At 35.0% G+C, this 18,433-nt stretch overlaps 1 protein-coding gene across 1 annotated transcript in view; it reads left to right on the top strand.

Moving 5' to 3' along the window:
* The window catches only part of ABCD2 (ATP binding cassette subfamily D member 2), a 92,517-nt gene that overhangs the window by 30,292 nt on the left and 43,792 nt on the right, over nucleotides 1-18,433 (top strand). Inside the window, exon 7 of the mRNA XM_059082257.2 lies at nucleotides 15,429-15,574. Within this exon, the coding sequence (XP_058938240.1) occupies nucleotides 15,429-15,574 (146 nt within the window). The remainder of the gene's footprint in view (nucleotides 1-15,428; nucleotides 15,575-18,433) is intronic.

Raw genomic sequence — 18,433 nt, 5'->3', positions numbered from 1 at the left:
TAGGTGTTTACTGACAAAAGGCAGCAAAATCTTGGGTTCCTTTGTACTACTTAAAAAAAAAAACTCTCCAGGGTATCAGTTGTATACATCACATATTTCTCTCCAGCAACAGTCTCCAGTTTGGCAACAACCCACCATGTAATTCTGTTCCCAAAGCTCCTGCTATCACTACCCTTTCTTGGTAGAAATATCTAGGGACAGAAATTTCAACCATGATCTTCTCACTACTGTGAACTTTATGCCCAAATACTTACACTAAGGCCAACAGATCTAAAATAGATTGACTTCCCACAAATTTGCATGAAAAGATAATTTGTACACATTTCTGCCCATACTTGACTTGGAAGTATGAGAAGTAAAAGGTTAAGAAAGTGAAAGGATTATAAGGATTGAATTAAATTTTTTTTTTTTTTTTTTTTTTTTTTTGCGGTACGCGGGCCTCTCACTGTTGTGGCCTCTCCCGTTGCGGAGAACAGGCTCCGGACGAGCAGGCTCAGCATCCATGGCTCACAGGCCCAGCCACTCTGCGGCATGTGGGATCTTCCCAGACTGGGGCACGAACCCGTGTCCCCTGCATCGGCAGGCGGACTCTCAACCATTGCGCCACCAGGGAAGCCCAGATTGAATTAAATTTGACTAAACATTTTTTAAAAGAAAGAGAAAAAGAAAAGAAAAAATGGGGGTGGAATAGTAGGGATATTTTATTTCATATCTTGGGAAAATTACTGTACTTTATTCTTTGTCAATGCTCTACTCTTTTTTTAAAAATCAATGTTTATTAATGCCCTGCTAGAAGATGCTTTAGAGGATAGTGAATAAAGAAAGACACAGTCACTCTCAATGTGTGTTTGTGTCTAATTTGGTTATTAAAAAAATCATGCAACTATGTCCTATAAAACCCAGAATAAATGCCTCAAGAAAGACAAGAAATGCTATAGAAATATTCAAAATGAGAAAAAATATTGTAGAACAGCATGTCACTTGACCTGGGTTTTGAAAGTTAGAATTTTAACAATTGTCATAAATTGGATGTTTCTCAAATGTCTAAGTAGAGCAGAAATGCCACAGATTCAGGTAAGCGTGAGTCTTCTGTTTTTGTTTTTTGGATACTTCCTTCTAAGCAGGGCTGTTCTATCCACCCTCCTTCTAATACACCAAGCTGAGGAAAGCAATTATTTATTATTAATATTATGTCATTGGTACATACTGAAGATAATAGAATCCATCCCCTAGGTCCTTAATCATTCCTAAGATGTTCTTTCAGCTGAAGTTCTTTGAATTACTTTTTATTTTTTTATTTTTATTTTTATTTTTTTTGAAATAAACAAAAGTTTTAATACGTGCCCAGATTTTGTAGGTCAGCAATTCAAACAGTACACAGAGGAGGTGGCTTGTCTCTACTCCATGACTGTCTGAAACCTCAGCTCATGAGGATTCAAATGGCTGGGGTTGGAATGAATTACTTTTTAAAGTTCTCTAGTGTTTGGGGGTGTGCCCTTTCCCTAGTGCTTTGGGGGTGTGCCCTTTCCCTAGCATCCACCTAAGAAGCTCGTCTCCTCTTTTTGAATAAATGACATAGTCTTAACAGGTTAAATTTTAGTCTATTAGTGCTTCTTGAAAAACAAAGCAAAAGAAGACAGTAACTTGTTTCTACAACACTCATTTTTTTTTGGTCAGAAGATATTCTGAAATAATAAATAACATTATTTATCAGCTCAGTATTTATTTACTAACTACTTCATTCACAAGGTATTATATTCAAGTATCATGTTACTTAATCTTCTAGACTAAATGTAAATGCTGCTTAATAGATAAAGTAGTTATGAATCATAGTTTTAAATTAAATACAACATTAAAATCCTAAATTTCGTTGTACACAGGAATAATAGCATGACTAATTAGATTGTACAGAGAATTAAATATAGATAACATTACTTCTATCTTTTAACATATGAACAGTACCTATTGATTACTCTCTGGATGTCATGCTAAATAGATTATTTTAAATGATTAAATTTGAGTTCAAAGGAATTATAAACTTTAATTCTTAGAGTTGCACACCAGTTTAAAGCCAGGGTCAGAGTTCACCAAATCTCTGGATACAAATCTTCTGTATTCACTGCCTCTTATTGCAGGTTAATAAAATAATCTTATTAAAAACATCTACCTCAGGTAGAAAAAAAAAAGCCCTACTGTTTGACCTTAAAATATTTTCTCAGACAGTCTTAATCTTAATTAATAAAATTAAAAGATTCTCTAACACTGTCCCAAATTTATGGGGAATAACAAACTATCATTCTTTTATAGTTTGCATTCACTTCCAAAAATTTCTATATTCTTCAACTGTTTCTCTTAGAAGAGCTTATGACATGAAATCTCATCTTTTAGAAGTGCCAACATGTAAGCCATTGTTTTCTTTGATGGCATTTCCACACATCCCTTTAATGATATAGGTTATGTATTTTTAAAATAAGGTGAATTAATATTGATTTTTCTTTTGACAATCTTATGACCTCTTGAGATAATTGGCGGATCCTAGGGCATCCTGAGCAAGGGCTGAGCATCTCTGGTCTATTACTACTAACCTAAGCAATTACTATGTATTAGTCTCTGCTTACATATATTACATGTTTCTGATTTTTCTGTATGACAACTCATAAAGTTGGTGTTAGTATCCCTGTCTTATGGATGAGAAAACTTGGAGAGGTTGAAGTCATTCCACTGATAAATTTTGGAGCCAGCATTTGAACTTTGGTGTGTCTGACTCTAAAGTCACTTTGTCTTGCTTATTGCTAGCAGCAGGGTACATGTTTCTGAAAAATTACTACTCTCCTGCCTGCCCTTGAAAGTGAGTATCACCAGTTAAGGCTGTTTGCTTGGTATGCTGAATCTGTACTAATATCAAGCTATTGTTTGGAAGCAGAGGTCCTTATAATGCTTGGGGAACAGGGCAATCCAAGCCAATTTTAGCATAAAGTTTAGCACAGATACTTGGCTGTCATTCACTTATGTTAATGTGAAAGAAGCTATATTCTTGTGTAAAAGTGAAATTCATTTAAATTAAACTATGTTAAAATCACTTTCAAATTAGAATATGTTCTCTGTTCTTTCCTATTCTTCTAAAATCATTTCTCTATAAAATATAAAATAATCTCTCAAAAATATACCCGTAGTTTTCAGACTTCTTGCAGAAATGTAAAATAAGCAAATCTTAATTTTCATGATGCATTGTGGCATAAAAAAATTATTATTTACCCTTTAAATTGTCAAAAGAAGAGATTATCTTTTGCAACAAAGACTGTTTTGTGTTAGGAAGTTCAGCAGAATGGACAGAATACTTAAATAACACTAGTAACAGCAGCATTGCCACAACTGTACTGCATGCTAAGATATGCCTGTGTCAAATAAGTTCTGTAGATATTTTAAAATATGAACTTTCTTTTGAATTTTTTTCTTTATGAATACCTTCCAAATCCAGGATTTCCTCTTTGGAGGGATAAGAGAACTATGTTATACAACAGCATTGTTTAGTCCACACATTTAAAACTAGATAATGACTATTAAGGAACCAGAAAGCACATGAGACCAGAAAGGAGGTTAGAAGACCTAATTTGCCTCCTTTCTCCATGGAATAGAGGGTGCCCTCATAGTAAAGAATTTTTGGTGTGATCCTTACTTTTCTTCTTCTTTTTTTTTTTTTTTTTTTTTTTTTTTTTTTTTTTTTTTTTGCGGTACGCGCCTCTCCCGTTGCAGAGCACAGGCTCCGGACGCGCAGGCTCAGCAGCCATGGCTCACGGGCCCAGCCGCTCCGCGGCACGTGGGATCTTCCCCGGGCCAGGGCACGACCCCGTGTGCCCAGCATCGGCAGGCGGACTCTCAACCACTGCGCCACCAGGAAAGCCCTACTTTTCTTCTTTTTGCCTAAAATCTCAGATTAAAAAATGAGGGTGTGATCTGGAAAAGGACGTACATAAGAATATGGGGTCGTGCTACTTTAGATATCTTGATGACTGTTTTCTATTGAGTCTCTAGCTTTCGGACTTTTTGATTCGTTTCGATGAATGTCTGGGTGCCAGAACGAGATAGGGAGAGCCTCTGAAGGACAAGGAGTGTATTTACTTAAGTAAGATGCAGGCTAGCCTGAGTGGAATGTTGGTCTGAAAGGGCACTGTTGTAATGGAAAAATGTAATGTGTCTTAATCCAGGCATACTCATGGAGCCCCATACCTAAAAGGTTATACATACACTGATCTTGTTGCCCCCAAATTAGAAAAATCTGGACTTGAGGAGAGGGGGTTGTCACTGGAACAGATTTTACCCTTTTTGCGTCACTGTTGAACAAATCTTTATAACATATAAGCTAGAAAGGGCACGTCTCTGTACAGCACTCTGTACAGCACTCTGTACAGCACTGGGGGTATTCTACTAAGTCTGTAGTATACCTATTGGCATACTGTAACTGTGCAATGAATGTCTGATGAATAATTTAATAAATGAGTGAATTAACATCTCCACTGATTTGGTTTCTACTGCCAAATTGGTCTGGCTTCTTATACTAATTAGGAAGCAAACTATTTATTTCCTTGCTTTCACTAGATATGTCACAGAATCTTCTTTGTGATGGCAATAAATATTTGTCACTTAACATATTTTTTTTTAAAAGAAATTATTTTAGCCATGAATAAGGCTCAGTAGTATTGCTATAGCTAATTCACTTCTATTCCTTTGCTTTCTGACTATTAGAATCAAATCAAGTAAACTTTGCATAAATATCTTTGGGCAATTGGCTCAGAATGATAAACTATACATTTTAATACCTCCTCTGTATTAACTGGTACAGTTCAGTTTTTAAAAATCTCTAAAATAGATCTATAAATATAAAAATGATTTCCCGTAGCTTTAAATTTTTTGCTTTAGTTTTTATTTATCGCTTGGAAAAATGTTAAGGATACTTTTTTTCATATTTAACTCTTTTATAGGCTAATTTATAAAAATGATAATGGAAAAATCTTCCTTTGCATATAAAAGTTTTCATTATTTTATGAGTCAATTATTAGGTTAAACCAAATGGAACTGCATTTTTTGTAGGTCAAAAGGTCAAATATCAGGAATTTCATACAATAATCTAATATAATGATAAATACAACAAAGTTGACTTTTAAAAAGTTTGCATTCTTCCCAGTTTGGGAGTACTTTGATTATTACACTAACAGTATTTTTATTACTACTTGGAAATAAACACAGTTCCTGCTCTTAAAAGGCTGTGCACATATCTCCTTTGGTACCTAGAAATTAATTTCAGTAATGGTAAGTATATCTTTTCAGCTGGGAATTTCTTCTTTTTTGCTACATATTTATTTTAAGACTATTATGAGTGACTTACGCATTGAGAACTCAAATCTAGTTGTTGCTGTTCATGAAAAAATTCTGATGACATGATTGGTTCCAGAATGTACATTTATACGAATTATTAATAGCTAGATTTTATGGCTTTCAGATTCCTAACTTATTACTATGGTAACACAGCAGTACTTAGCTGTACCTTATTCTTAAACTTAACACATCTCATGCCTTAAATACATGAGTATTGCTGTAAAATTTTTATCAATATTGTTCACAATTAAATTCTAGATGACTGAAATATTTAGCATTTTGGGTGATCATTCCAAAGACTTCAAGTACAGAGCTAACATTTCTCAGTGCTTTCTTCTTCCTACTTTGTCTCTATTAAGAAGAAAAAGAGAGAATATTATAAACCCTAATAAATGTCAATACATTTTGCCAAGAATCATATATTGTCAGATATTTAATATAGAAAAGTAGGCAGTATAATACAAATTATAGAAGTACCCTGAGACATTGTAATATAACTGTAAAAAGCCATAATCCCTGGGAGTGGATTTGATCTCTAATAATTTTACTTTAATTCTACTATTATAATTAACAGTTTTAAATATAGATGCAGAGTAATTTCAGATTACAAAGGAAATTTTTATAATTGCTCAAATAATGATAATCTAAATTATAGTGTGATACCTGTAGCTTTATTCCAATATCTTTTCCACAACAAATAGAGGTAATTCTGGATTTTACTTAGAGAAAGTAAATTGAAACTAGATAATGTTTCTTTTTGATATCTACTAATTGTAAGCAATCTATTTCTTTTGTTGTTTGGACTCTGTGTATACTTTCTGATGGGCCAGAGCAAGTGACATGGTAATTGATCTACCTGAAATATTTAGAAGATAATCTGAATAGGTCTATATATCTAGAAAGGAAAGTTTAGTAAAGAGTACTTTAAGTCCTTATCAATTATGTATAACTGTGGTAGCACTAGAGAAACTTGAGCTAACTTAAAATGTTAAATTCCAGGCCTATGAGCAGGAAAAAGGATCACATGCAAACTAATCGTATAAACATGGGATATAGGGGCCTCCATTTTTTTGTGCTTTCAAATAGATTCAACATCAACCCAAATTTCCTTGATATAGCCTTTCCAGAGAATTCAGTTGTAACTTTATAGTAGTATTTTTAAATAATTACATTAATAAAATCTATTATTAGAGTATCCTTAGTTGCTATGTACATCAATAAACACATAGAATGTGTTATTTTTACCATTTCACATGATCATAAAACAATTGAAAAAAAATGGAACTTTAATAAAGCAATATTTTTTAGTCCTTAATGAATATATACTTTTATGAAATATTTTTGTATAATTTCATCAATATTCTGTTCACATAAATTTTCAAAATAGCAATTTTCATATTCTGTTAAATCATTTTGAGTAACAGTAAATCAAATAACAAATTATGTAGACATTTAATTTAAATCTCATCCTGATTGAATTTTTTAAAACTTAGTAGCTAAGAGTATCTTCTTTATAGTTCTATTTTTACTTTATTAAAATTTTGAGAATGCATATTCAACATATTATTAGGCTTATAAACACAATAAGAAATTAAGCATTGCAAAATAAAACTTAATTATAATTGAGTTTTTATGAGATAAATTTTCATATCTGTTCATCAAAGAGAATTGACATTTCATAAGTCATAAAGAAGTCATAAATAATATTAAATGAATATTTTAAAGAAGTTACAAAGTTTTTAAAATAAATTTTTTTTATTTACTTACTTACCTATTTATTTTTGGCTGCGTTGTGTCTTCGCTACTGTGTGTGGGCTTTCTCTAGTTGCGGCAAGCGGGGCTACTCTTCGTTGCGGTGCACAGGCTTCTCAGTGCAGTGGCATCTCTTGTTGCGGAGCACCAGCTCTAGGTGCGCGGGCTTCAGTAGTCGTGATTCACGGGCTCTAGAGCGCAGGCTCAGTAGTTGTGGTACATGGGCTTAGTTGCTCCGCGGCATGTGGGATCTTCCCAGACCAAGGCTGGAACCCATGTCCCCTTCATTGGCAGGTGGATTCTTAACCACTGCACCACCAGGGAAGTCTCAAAGTTACAAAGTTTTTAAAATTAATTTTTATTGGAGTATAGTTGCTTTACAATGTTGTGTTAGTTTCTACTGTACAGCAAAATGAATCAGCTATACTTATGCACATATCCCCTCTTTTGGATTCCCTTCCCATTTAGGTCACCACAGTGGATTAAATAGAGTTCCCTGTGCTATACAGTATGTTCTCATTAGTTGTATATTTTATACATAGTATCAATAGTGTATGTGTCAATCCCAATCCCCCAATTAGAAGTTACAAAGTTTTGCTTCTTCAAATTCCTTTTACTAAGAAAACATTTGGCAGCTTTATGCATATTGATACCTTTGAGGTCCCATACATTGCTGCAATGAACTAAGTGGTGCTCCAGTTACTAAAAGAAATATTTCTGGGTAAACGAGATACTTAAGTGTTTAACAGAATATACTCTCTAAAATCTAGGTAATTATGTATTTATTATTTATTAATCATGTTGAGAATAATAAAAATTTACTATGGGAATGCAACCACATGTCTTTTAGCTGGCTAAATAGAAATTCTTTTGTATCTGCTTTTTTCTTTTTTTTTTAAATTGAAGTATAGTTGATTTACAATGTTGATGTTAGTTTCTGGTGTATAGCAAAGTGATTCAGTTACATATATATTCTTTTTCATATTCTTTTTTTAATTGACCTATAGTTGATTTACAGTTAATTACTGCTGTACAGTGAAGTGATTCAGATATATATGTATATATATGTGTATATATGTATATATATGTATATATATACATACACATACACATTCATACATATCTATACATTCTTTTTATATTCTTTCCCATTATGGTTTTTCATAAGATATTGAATATAGTTCTCTGTGCTATACAGTAGGACCTTGTTGTTTATCCATTCTATATATAAAAGCTTACATCTGCTAATCCCAACCTCCCACTCCATCCCTCCCCCGAACCCCTCCCCCTTGGCAACCACCAGCCTGTTCTCTATGGCTGTGAGTGTGTTTCCATTCATAGAGGGGTTCGTTTGTGTTGTATGTTAGATCCCACATATAAATGACATCATATGGTATTTGTCTTTCTCTTTCTGACTTACTTCACTTAGTATGATAATCTCTAGTTGCATCCATGTTGCTGCAAATGGCATTATTTCATTATTTTTTTATGGCTGAGTAGTATTCCATGGAATAAATACACCACATCTTTATCCATTCATCTGTCAATGGACATTTAGGGTGTTTCCAAGTCTTGGCTATTGTGAATAGTGCTGCTATGAACATAGGGGTTCATGTATCTTTTTTTTAATTTTTGAATTTTATTTTATTTTTTTATACAGCAGTTTCTTATTAGTTATCCATTTTATACATATTAATTTACATATGTCAATCTCAATCTCCCAATTCATCACACCACCACCACCACTACACCCCTCTGTGCCACTTTCCCCCACTGGTGTCCATTTGTTTGTTCTCTAAATCTGTGTCTCTATTTCTGCCCCGAAAACCAGTTCATCTGTAGCATTTTTCTAGGTTCCACATATATGTGTTAATATATAATATTTGTTTTTCTCTTTCTGATTTACTTCACTCTGTATGACAGTCTCTAGATCCATCCATGTCTCAACAAATGACCCAATTTCCTTCCTTTTTATGGCTGAGTAATATTCCATTGTATATATGTACCACATCTTCTTTATCCATTCATCTGTTGATGGGCATTTAGGTTGTTTCCATGACCTGGCTATTGTAAATAGTGCTGCAATGAATATTGGGGTGCATGTGTCTTTTTGAATTATGGTTTTCTCTGGGTATATGCCCAGGAGTGGGATTGCTGGGTCCTATGGTAATTCTATTTTTAGTTTTTTAAGGAACGTCCATACTGTTTTCCACAGTGGCTGCACCAAATTACATTCTTACCAACAGTGTAGGAGGGTTCCCTTTTCTCCACATCCTCTTCAGCACTTGTTATTTGTAGACTTTTTAATGATGGCTATTCTGATTGGTGTGAGGGGGTACCCCATTGTAGTTTTGATTTGCATTTCTCTAATAATTAGTGACTTTGAGCATCTTTTCATGTGCCTGTTGGCCATCTGTATGTCTTCTTTGGAGAAATGTCTATTTAGGTCTTCTGGCCATTTTTGGATAGGGTTTGTTTGGTTTTGTATTTGAGTTCAATGAGCTGTTTGTATATTTTGGAAATTAAGCCCTTATCAGTCACATCATTTGGAAATATTTTCTGCCATTCTGTTGCTTGTCTTTTCATTTTGTTTATTGTTTCCTTTGCTATGCAAAAGCTTGTAAGTTTGATTAGGTCCCATTTGCTTATTTTTGTTTTTATTTTTATTGCCTTGGGAGACTGACCTAAGAAATCATTGGTATAATTTATGTCAGAGAATATTTTGCCTATGTTCTGTTTTAGGAGTTTTATGGTGTCATGTCTTAAGTTTTTTTTTTTTTTGCGGTACGCGGGCCTCTCACCGCTGTGGCCTTTCCCATTGAGGAGCACAGGCTCCGGACGTGCAGGCTCAGCGGCCATGGCTCATCGGCCCAGCCACTCCATAGCATGTGGGATCCTCCCAGACTGGGGCACGAACCTGCATCCCCTGCATTGGCAGGCAGACTCCCAACCACTGCACCACCAGGGAAGCCTGATGTCTTATGTTTTAAGTCTTTAAACCATTTTGAGTTTATTTTTGTGTACAGTGAGAGGATGTGTCCTAACTTCATTTATTTACATGTGGCTGTCCAACTTTCCCAATACGACTTGCTGAAAGACTGTCCTTTTCCCATTGTATATTCTTGCCTCCTTCATCAAAGATAAATTGACTGTAGGTATGTGGCATATTCTTTTCCAGTATAGGTTATTACAAGATGTTGAATATAGTTCCCTGTACTGTACAGTAGGACCTTACTGTTTATCTATTTTATATATAGTAGCTTGTATCTGATAATCCCAAATTCCTAATTTATCCCTCACTTTCCCCTTCCCCCTTCCTTTGGTAACCATAAGTTTGTTTTCAAATTAACTTATTTACAAAATACAAACAGACATACAGACATAGAAAATAAACTTATGCTCTTTTTTAAGATATTGCCCTTTCACATAGGTAGATAACTAAGTTGAAATGAACTTTTTTGTCTCCATAATGGTTTATGGAATGCCTACTATGTGCCTGTGGTACTGTACTAAGTGCTCTACATTGTTTTATAAAAACCTACTGCTTCATTTAATCCTCATAACAAATGCAATAAAGTGAGTTACTTTACAAATGACATAACTATAGCTCAGAATTTGGGTCACATTGCTAGTAAATGGTGAGATTGGGATTCCAGTCCAGAACCATCTCCCCAAAGCCCATTATCACAACCATGACTTTACACTGTCTTCCCCAAAATGTAGATATAAAATATAATTTCATCAAATATTTCCAGCTAATCAAGTCTTATGGTGGAACCCTGTAGGAACACCATTGAAATGAACATTCAGATGTATTTTAATCATTGCAGTCTCAGTTATGTATTGTGTCATGGCTGTTCTGTGGATTGAATTATATTTGGGGTTTATGCTAGGGATATATATACTTCTAATTTACATTAAGTTGGAGCTGGCATCACTTTGTAAGTTAGCTAAAGTACTGACTCCTAATATTTCCTTGTATTTCTTCTTAGTAGTCTCAGGATACCGACTAAAAAATTGTTCACTGGCCCTGATGGTCAGTATCTATTTTATGCTACTGTTATTATTACCAGATATTAATTAAGATAATATCATATTATATAAATGCTTAAAATGATAGAAATAAACATATAACTTTTTGTCCTAATTCTGTTTTTTAAAAATATATGGTTAGACTGGAGAGGGAAGAAAATCAGAGATCAGGAGAAGACATACAGAATATGGTAGAAGAAAAGTGACTAGAAATGGTGCAGCCACTTGGGAAAACAATTGGTCAGTTCCTCAAAAAGTTAAACAGTTACCAAAAGCCCCACTCCTAGGTGTATGCCCACTATTCATAATAGCCAAATAGTGGAAACAATTGAAATATCCAGATTAACAAAATATGGTGTATCCATACAATGGAATTTAATTCAGATATTAAAAGGAATGAAATACTGCTACATGCTATAACATGGGTGAACCTGAAGATATTATGCTGACAGAAAGAAGACCACATATTTTCTGGTTCCGTACATATGAAAATATATGAAATTTCCAGAATAGGCAAATCCACAGATACAGAAAGTAGATTAGTGATTGCCAGGTGTTGGGAGGAGGGAGGAACTAGGAGTGCCTACTCTTAGGTATGGAGTTTCTTTTGGGGGTGAAGAATATGTTCTGGAATTAGATACTGGTGATATTTACATGAGCTTGTAAATATATTGAAAATCATTGAATTTTACACTTAAAAGGGTGAATTTTATAATGTGAATTATATCTCAATTTTTAAAATATGACTAGAGATTCCTTATATTTGCAAAGACTCCACTGAAAATCTTATTACATGAATGAATATATGTATAATTGAAATATAAATATTTTGATTTTCAAATATTAGTTAAATCTGTTATAAAATAAATTTTTGTGCTATCTATCTTTCAACTAAATCATTTGCATGTTATGGGAAAATAGGTAGAGAATTGATCTACAAACACAGTTTGTATTTTAAAACCTTTAATTCTCTCTCTCTGTACACACACACACATCTTTTTTTTTTAAGTAAGTTGCTATAAATAAATCTTCACCCCTAACTTCTTTAGGGTGTACAGTTGACCCTTGAGCAATGCAGAGGTTAGAGACACTGACCCCAGCACAGTTGAAAATCCATGTATAATTTATAGTCGGGCCTTTATAGCTACGGTTCAACATCTGCAGATTCAACCAACCACAGATTGTGAAGTACTGTAATATTTCCTATTTAAAAAAACCCATGTGTAAGTGGACCCATGCAGTTCAAACCCATGTTGCTCAATGAGGAGCAGTGTTTTCAAAGAGCAAGAATAGTCTCCAACATAGACATAGTATGATGATCAAATTCATGAAAATTAACATTGATATAATATTATCTGAACATACTTTTGTTGGTTCTCAAACCGGCCTTTGTACACAGAGGGCAAGAAGAGACAGAAGAAAGAGGCAGACCACTCCAGATTGGTGGATGGTAGGTTTCATAAGCAAGGGAATTTACATTTGAGGCTTGTCTTGGGCAGCCTCAAGATGAGCCTCTCTACTTCAATCCACCAGAATCTTAAAAGTTTATATAGAGGCCTCAATGGGGTTCGGTCATGTATACCATCCATATGGTCTCAACACCACATTGCTCCCTCAAGTCTGTGTCCTTGAAAATAGTTGTCGACTGTGGGAACTGTGAGTTGAGCATACATTCCAAGGTCAGGGAAGGGGGTTGGAGCATCAGATTGCCTGGGTCCAGCTCACAGGTCAACTGGCAGTGAAGTCCTCTTGACTACCTCGTCCAACAACTTTCCACATTCAAATTTTGCCAATTGTTATAATACTATTCTTTATAATAACTTGTTTTTCTCAGTCCATCATCATGCGTTGTATTTTAGTTGCCATGTTGCTCTAGTTTCTTTTAATGTGAAAGAATTCCTTAGGCTTTCTTTGTTTTTTATGACATTGATATTTGTAATGAGTGCAGGACTGTTGTTGTTGTATATTCATAAAGTCCCACAATTTGGGTTTATCTGATAGCTTCCTAATGATACAATACAGTTTACACATTTTTTTTGCAACAGTACTACCTGCATTAGTTTCCAAGATCTACTGAAACCAAAAACTTGCTGATCTGAAACAACAGAAATTTATTTTCTCACAGATCTAGAGGCCAGGAGTCCAAAATCAAGGTGTTGGCAGGGCCACCCTCCTTCTGGAAGCTCAAGGGGAGAATTTCTTCTTACCTCTTCCAGCTTCCAGTGGTGCCAGGCATTCCTTGGCTTGTGACAGCATAACTCCAATCTCTGCCTCTGTCTTCACATGACTTTCCTCCCTTTGTTTTTCCTCTTCTTTAAAGGTATTTATTGGATTTAAGACCCATCTGGTTAATCCAGGATAATCTTATCTCAAGATCCTTAACTTAATTACATCTGCAAACACCTTTTTTTTTTTTTTCCTAAATAAGGTCACATTCACAAATAATAGAGGTTAGGACTTGGACATATCTTTGTGGTCCACATCTCAACCCTCTATACTTCCTAAATGCTGTTGTGACCTTCTCAAAGGATAGTATCAGGATGCAGCAAATGTACACAGAACAAAGGAATAGATTTTTGTTCAAAAAATTATGAATTCATGCTGATACTATAATTCAAATTAAACATTACAGTATATTTTTATTGCCTTCCCACATTTCATATTTGTATCTTCCTTCTTCCACAGCGAGAACCTTGCCTTCTAACATTATTAAAATGTTTACTTACTTGGTCAATTCTACAACATAGTTTCAGAATTGCTACACCTATAGCAACAAGAAACATGAACAATTGGTTTTAAGGTTTCTTTGTGGTTCTTTTGGTTTTCAACTGAAATTATGTAACCAAATATGAAAGTTACTTGGATCAATCCCTCCTCCCCGTTTTATGTGGTTATGTTATTCATTTGATATACTTTTCAGTTCATTTGTTTCTGTTTGTATTCAATTTTAGGGTTTCTTCCTTCATTTTACTGGTTAAATTTTTAAAAAAATAACACTTTAACATGATTCTAAGAGTAAAAACTATATAGAAAGTATTCTTAAAGAGGTCTTTCCCTCCCTTATCTATTCTGCCTTGTTCCTCCCATCTCCTATAGGTAACTGATTTCATTAGTTTCTGGTTTACTGTTTCCTTTTGTAAATATAAGCAGACAGATGTATATTTTCTTATTTTGCTTTCATTTTACATAAAAGTGGTATACTACATATTAGTGGTTCTATCAAATGGGGATAGTTTTGTCCCCTAAAGGGATAAAATAATATTTGGAGACTTTTTTTTTTTTTGTCACTGCTGCAGTGGATGCTAGTAGCATCTGGTGCATAGAGATCAAGTGTTCTGCTAAACATCCTATAATACACAGGATATACCTCAGTGACAAAGAAGTATCTGATTTAATATCTCCATAATACCACTGTTGAGAAACCCAGCTATATATCTACTTTACACTTTGCTTTTCAACTTAACAATATATTATGTAAATCACCCTATATCATTTCATAGAGATCTTCCACATCCTGTTTTATAGCTGCATAGTGCAGGTTCTATACTTTATTCAGTCAGTCTCCTTTGTGTGTGCATTTAGGTTGTTCTCAATATTTTGCAATTACAAAGAATGCTGTAATGGATAACTTTACTCATTTTTTTTGTTGATGGTGGTGTATTTTTAGAAGTATATCTTTAAAGTAAACTCCTAGAAGTGGGTCAAAGACCACATGGTATATTGGTTTGTGAATCCTCTCCAAAGGGTTGTACCATTTTGCATTTTCACATTGTATGAAAGTACCTTGTGTCTCCATAGACTTGCCAATTGAGTGAGTTGTCAAGCTTTTGAAGTTCTACCGATGTGATAAGTAAGAAACTCAGTATAGTTTTAATTTTCATTTCTCTTATTATGAATGATACTTTTAAAGTTTTGTTTGTTCACATTGCTGGGTCAAAATCTCAAATTTTATGTTTAACCCAAATAGTTTTAGATGAAATACAGAAGCAACATTTATAAAATACAACAGAACAAGTATGTATTTCTGTGCTGAAAACATCCAAGTATTTCTTGTAGAAACTTGTGGCTATGTCTCTATATGTTTTTACACGAATATAATAGTGTTTTATCCTGCCATGCCTGAAAGAGAAATACTCATCACCAGGTAATAAATATAATCCTAGAAATATGGTATTTAAAGTCTGATCTCGAGTTTTCAGACCACGAGGATATCACACTGAGTAAACTAAACTGATTTTGTACTAAGATTCTGTGTTCTTGGTGTTTTACAGGCCATACATGTCTCTTGGAAGTCTTCGGGATCAAGTCATTTATCCAGATTCAGTGGATGACATGCATGATAAAGGCTATACAGACCACGATCTAGACTGTATTCTACGTAATGTTCACCTCTATCATATAGTTCAAAGAGAAGGAGGTAAAGTCTATAATTTGTGGTTTTTTCATGTATTTAAATTAATTTTTAAAAAATAAACTTGGGTTTAATTTGAACGTTTGCTGTTTTGGGAACATAAGCACACAAGTAGAGATGGAGTTTACAGCTTTTGTTGCTTTTCCATTATTGACATGCTCTTTTCTGCTTATGTTATATTTCATGCAGTACACTAAGCTTTTTCCTAAGTCTGCTGCTAGCATTTGAAAACAGCTCTTTTTTTTTTGGTCATATTTTAATGTACATGTGTCCCTCAGGCCATAGTCAATTTAAATGTATGTAAAGTTCATGACAGAAATATTCTCCTGTCAAGCTCTCAGCTTACATTAAATGTAATAATTTGAGAAGTAGGTATCACAAACTTATTTATTTTCAGACCCACAGTCTTACCAATACATTTTTTTCTCTAAAGCAACACATAGAGAATTAGATAAAATATAGAAACTTCTGTACTGTAGTATTTCAACATAAAACATACTTTTGAAAAAGGAGGAATACAGTTATATATATTAGCTCAAAAAAGATTTACTTTCAAAAAAACAGAATTACTTTCAAATAACTTCATAAAAATATAATTTGAGGGCTTCCCTGGTGGCGCAGTGGTTGAGAATCCGCCTGCCGATGCAGGAGACACGGGTTCGTGCCCTGGTCCGGGAAGATCCCACATGCCGCGGAGCAACTAAGCCCGTGAGCCATGGCCGCTAGGCCTGTGCGTCCGGAGCCTGTGCTCCACAACGGGAGAGGCCACAACAGTGAGAGGCCCGCGTACCGCAAAAAATATATATATATATATATATAATTTGATAGCCTAGAAAAACTAATGAAATAGCAAGCTAGAATTCTATGTTAAATTTTGCATGAGTTTTATTTCTTAGCTCCTTTACATTATCAAAAGAAGCAGGGTAGTACAGTATTTAAGAATGTAAGCTTCAAAGTCAGAGTTCTAGATCAAGTCTTAAATAGCTGGGGGACCTTCAAGATGGCAGAGGAGTAAGACGTGGAGGTCACCTTCTTCCCCACAAATACAAGAAAAATACATCTACATGTGGAACAACTCCTACAGAACACCTACTGAACACTGGCAGAAGACCTCAGACTTCCCAAAAGGCAAGAAACTCCCCACGTACCTGGCTGTGTGGCTGACAGGGTCTCAGTGCGCCAGGTGGGTGTCAGGCCTGAGCCTCTGAGGTGGGAGAGCCGAGTTCAGGACATTGGACCACCAGAGACCTCCCGGCCCCATGTAATATCAGTCAGTGAAAGTGCTCCCAGAGATTTCCATATAAACGCTAAGACCCAGCTCTACTCAAGGACCAGCAAGCTCCAGTGCTGGACACCACATGCCAATAACTAGCAAGACAGGAACACAACCCCACCCATTAGCAGAGAGGCTGCCTAAAATCATAAGTTCACAGGCACCCCAAAGCACACCGCTGGACACAGTCCTGCCCACCAGAAGGACAAGATGCAGCCTCATCCACCAGAACACAGGCACCAGTCCCCTCCAGCAGGAAGCCTACACAACCCACTGAACCCACCTTACCCACTGGGGGCAGACAATAAAAAACAACAGGAACTATGAACCTGCAGCCTGTGAAAAGGAAACCCCAAACACAGTAATTTAAACAAAATGAGAAGACAGAGAAGTGTGCAGCAGATGAAGAAGCAAAGTAAAAAATCCACCAGAACAAACAAATGAAGAGGAAATACGGAGTCTACATAAAAAAGAATTCAGAGTAATGATAGTAAAGATGATCCAAAATCTTGGAAATAGAATGGAGAAAATAGAAGAAACGTTTAACAAGGACCTAGAAGAACTAAAGAGTGAACAAACACTGATGAAAAACACAATAAATGAAATAAAAAATTCTCTAGAAGGAATCAATAGTAGAATAACTGAGGCAGAAGAACGGATAAGTGCCCTGGAATATAAAATAGTGGAAATAACTACTGCAGAGCAGAATAAAGAAAAAAGAATGAAAAGAATTGAGGACAGTCTCAGAGACCTCTGGGACAACATTAAACACACCAACATTCGAATTACAGGGGTCCCAGAAGAAGAAGAGAAAAAGAGACAGAGAATATTTGAAGAGATTATAGTTGAAAACTTCCCTAATATGGGAAAGGAAATTGTCAATCAAGTCCAGGAAGTGCAGAGAGTCCCATACAGGGTAAATCCAATGAGAAACATGCCAAGACACATATTAATCAAACTATCAAAAATTAAATACAAGAAAAAATATTAAAAGCAGCAAGGGAAAAGCAACAAATAACATACAAGGAAATCCCCATAAGGTTAACAGCTGATCTTTCAGCAGAAACTCTGCAAGCCAGAAGGGAGTGGCAGGACATATTTAAAGTGATGAAAGGGAAAAACCTACAACCAAGATTACTTTAACCAGCATGGATCTCATTCAGATTTGACAGAGGAATTAAAAGCTTTGCAGACAAGCAAAAGCTAAGAGAATTCAGCACCACCAAACCAGCTATAAAACAAATGCTAGAGGAAATTTTCTAGGCAGGAAACACAAAAGGAGGAAAAGACCTACAAAAACCAACCCAAAACAATTAAGAAAATGGTAATAGGAACATATATATCAATAACTACCTTAAATGTAAATGAATTAAATCCTCCAACCAAAAGACATAGACTGGTTGAATGGAAACAGAAACAAAACCCGTATATATGCTGTGTACAAGAGAACCACTTGAGAGCTAGGGACACATACAGACTGACACTGAGTTGACGGAAAGAGGTATTCCACGCAAATGGAAATCGAAAGAAAGCTGGAGTAGCAACTCTCGTAACAGACAGAAAAGACTTTAAAATAAAGACGAGACACAGAA

This window comes from Kogia breviceps, chromosome 12 (genome assembly GCF_026419965.1).
Source record: "Kogia breviceps isolate mKogBre1 chromosome 12, mKogBre1 haplotype 1, whole genome shotgun sequence".
Taxonomy (NCBI): Eukaryota; Metazoa; Chordata; class Mammalia; order Artiodactyla; family Physeteridae; genus Kogia; species Kogia breviceps.
Note: the sequence above shows the minus strand (reverse complement) of the source record. Positions and strands in the feature narration are given on the sequence as shown.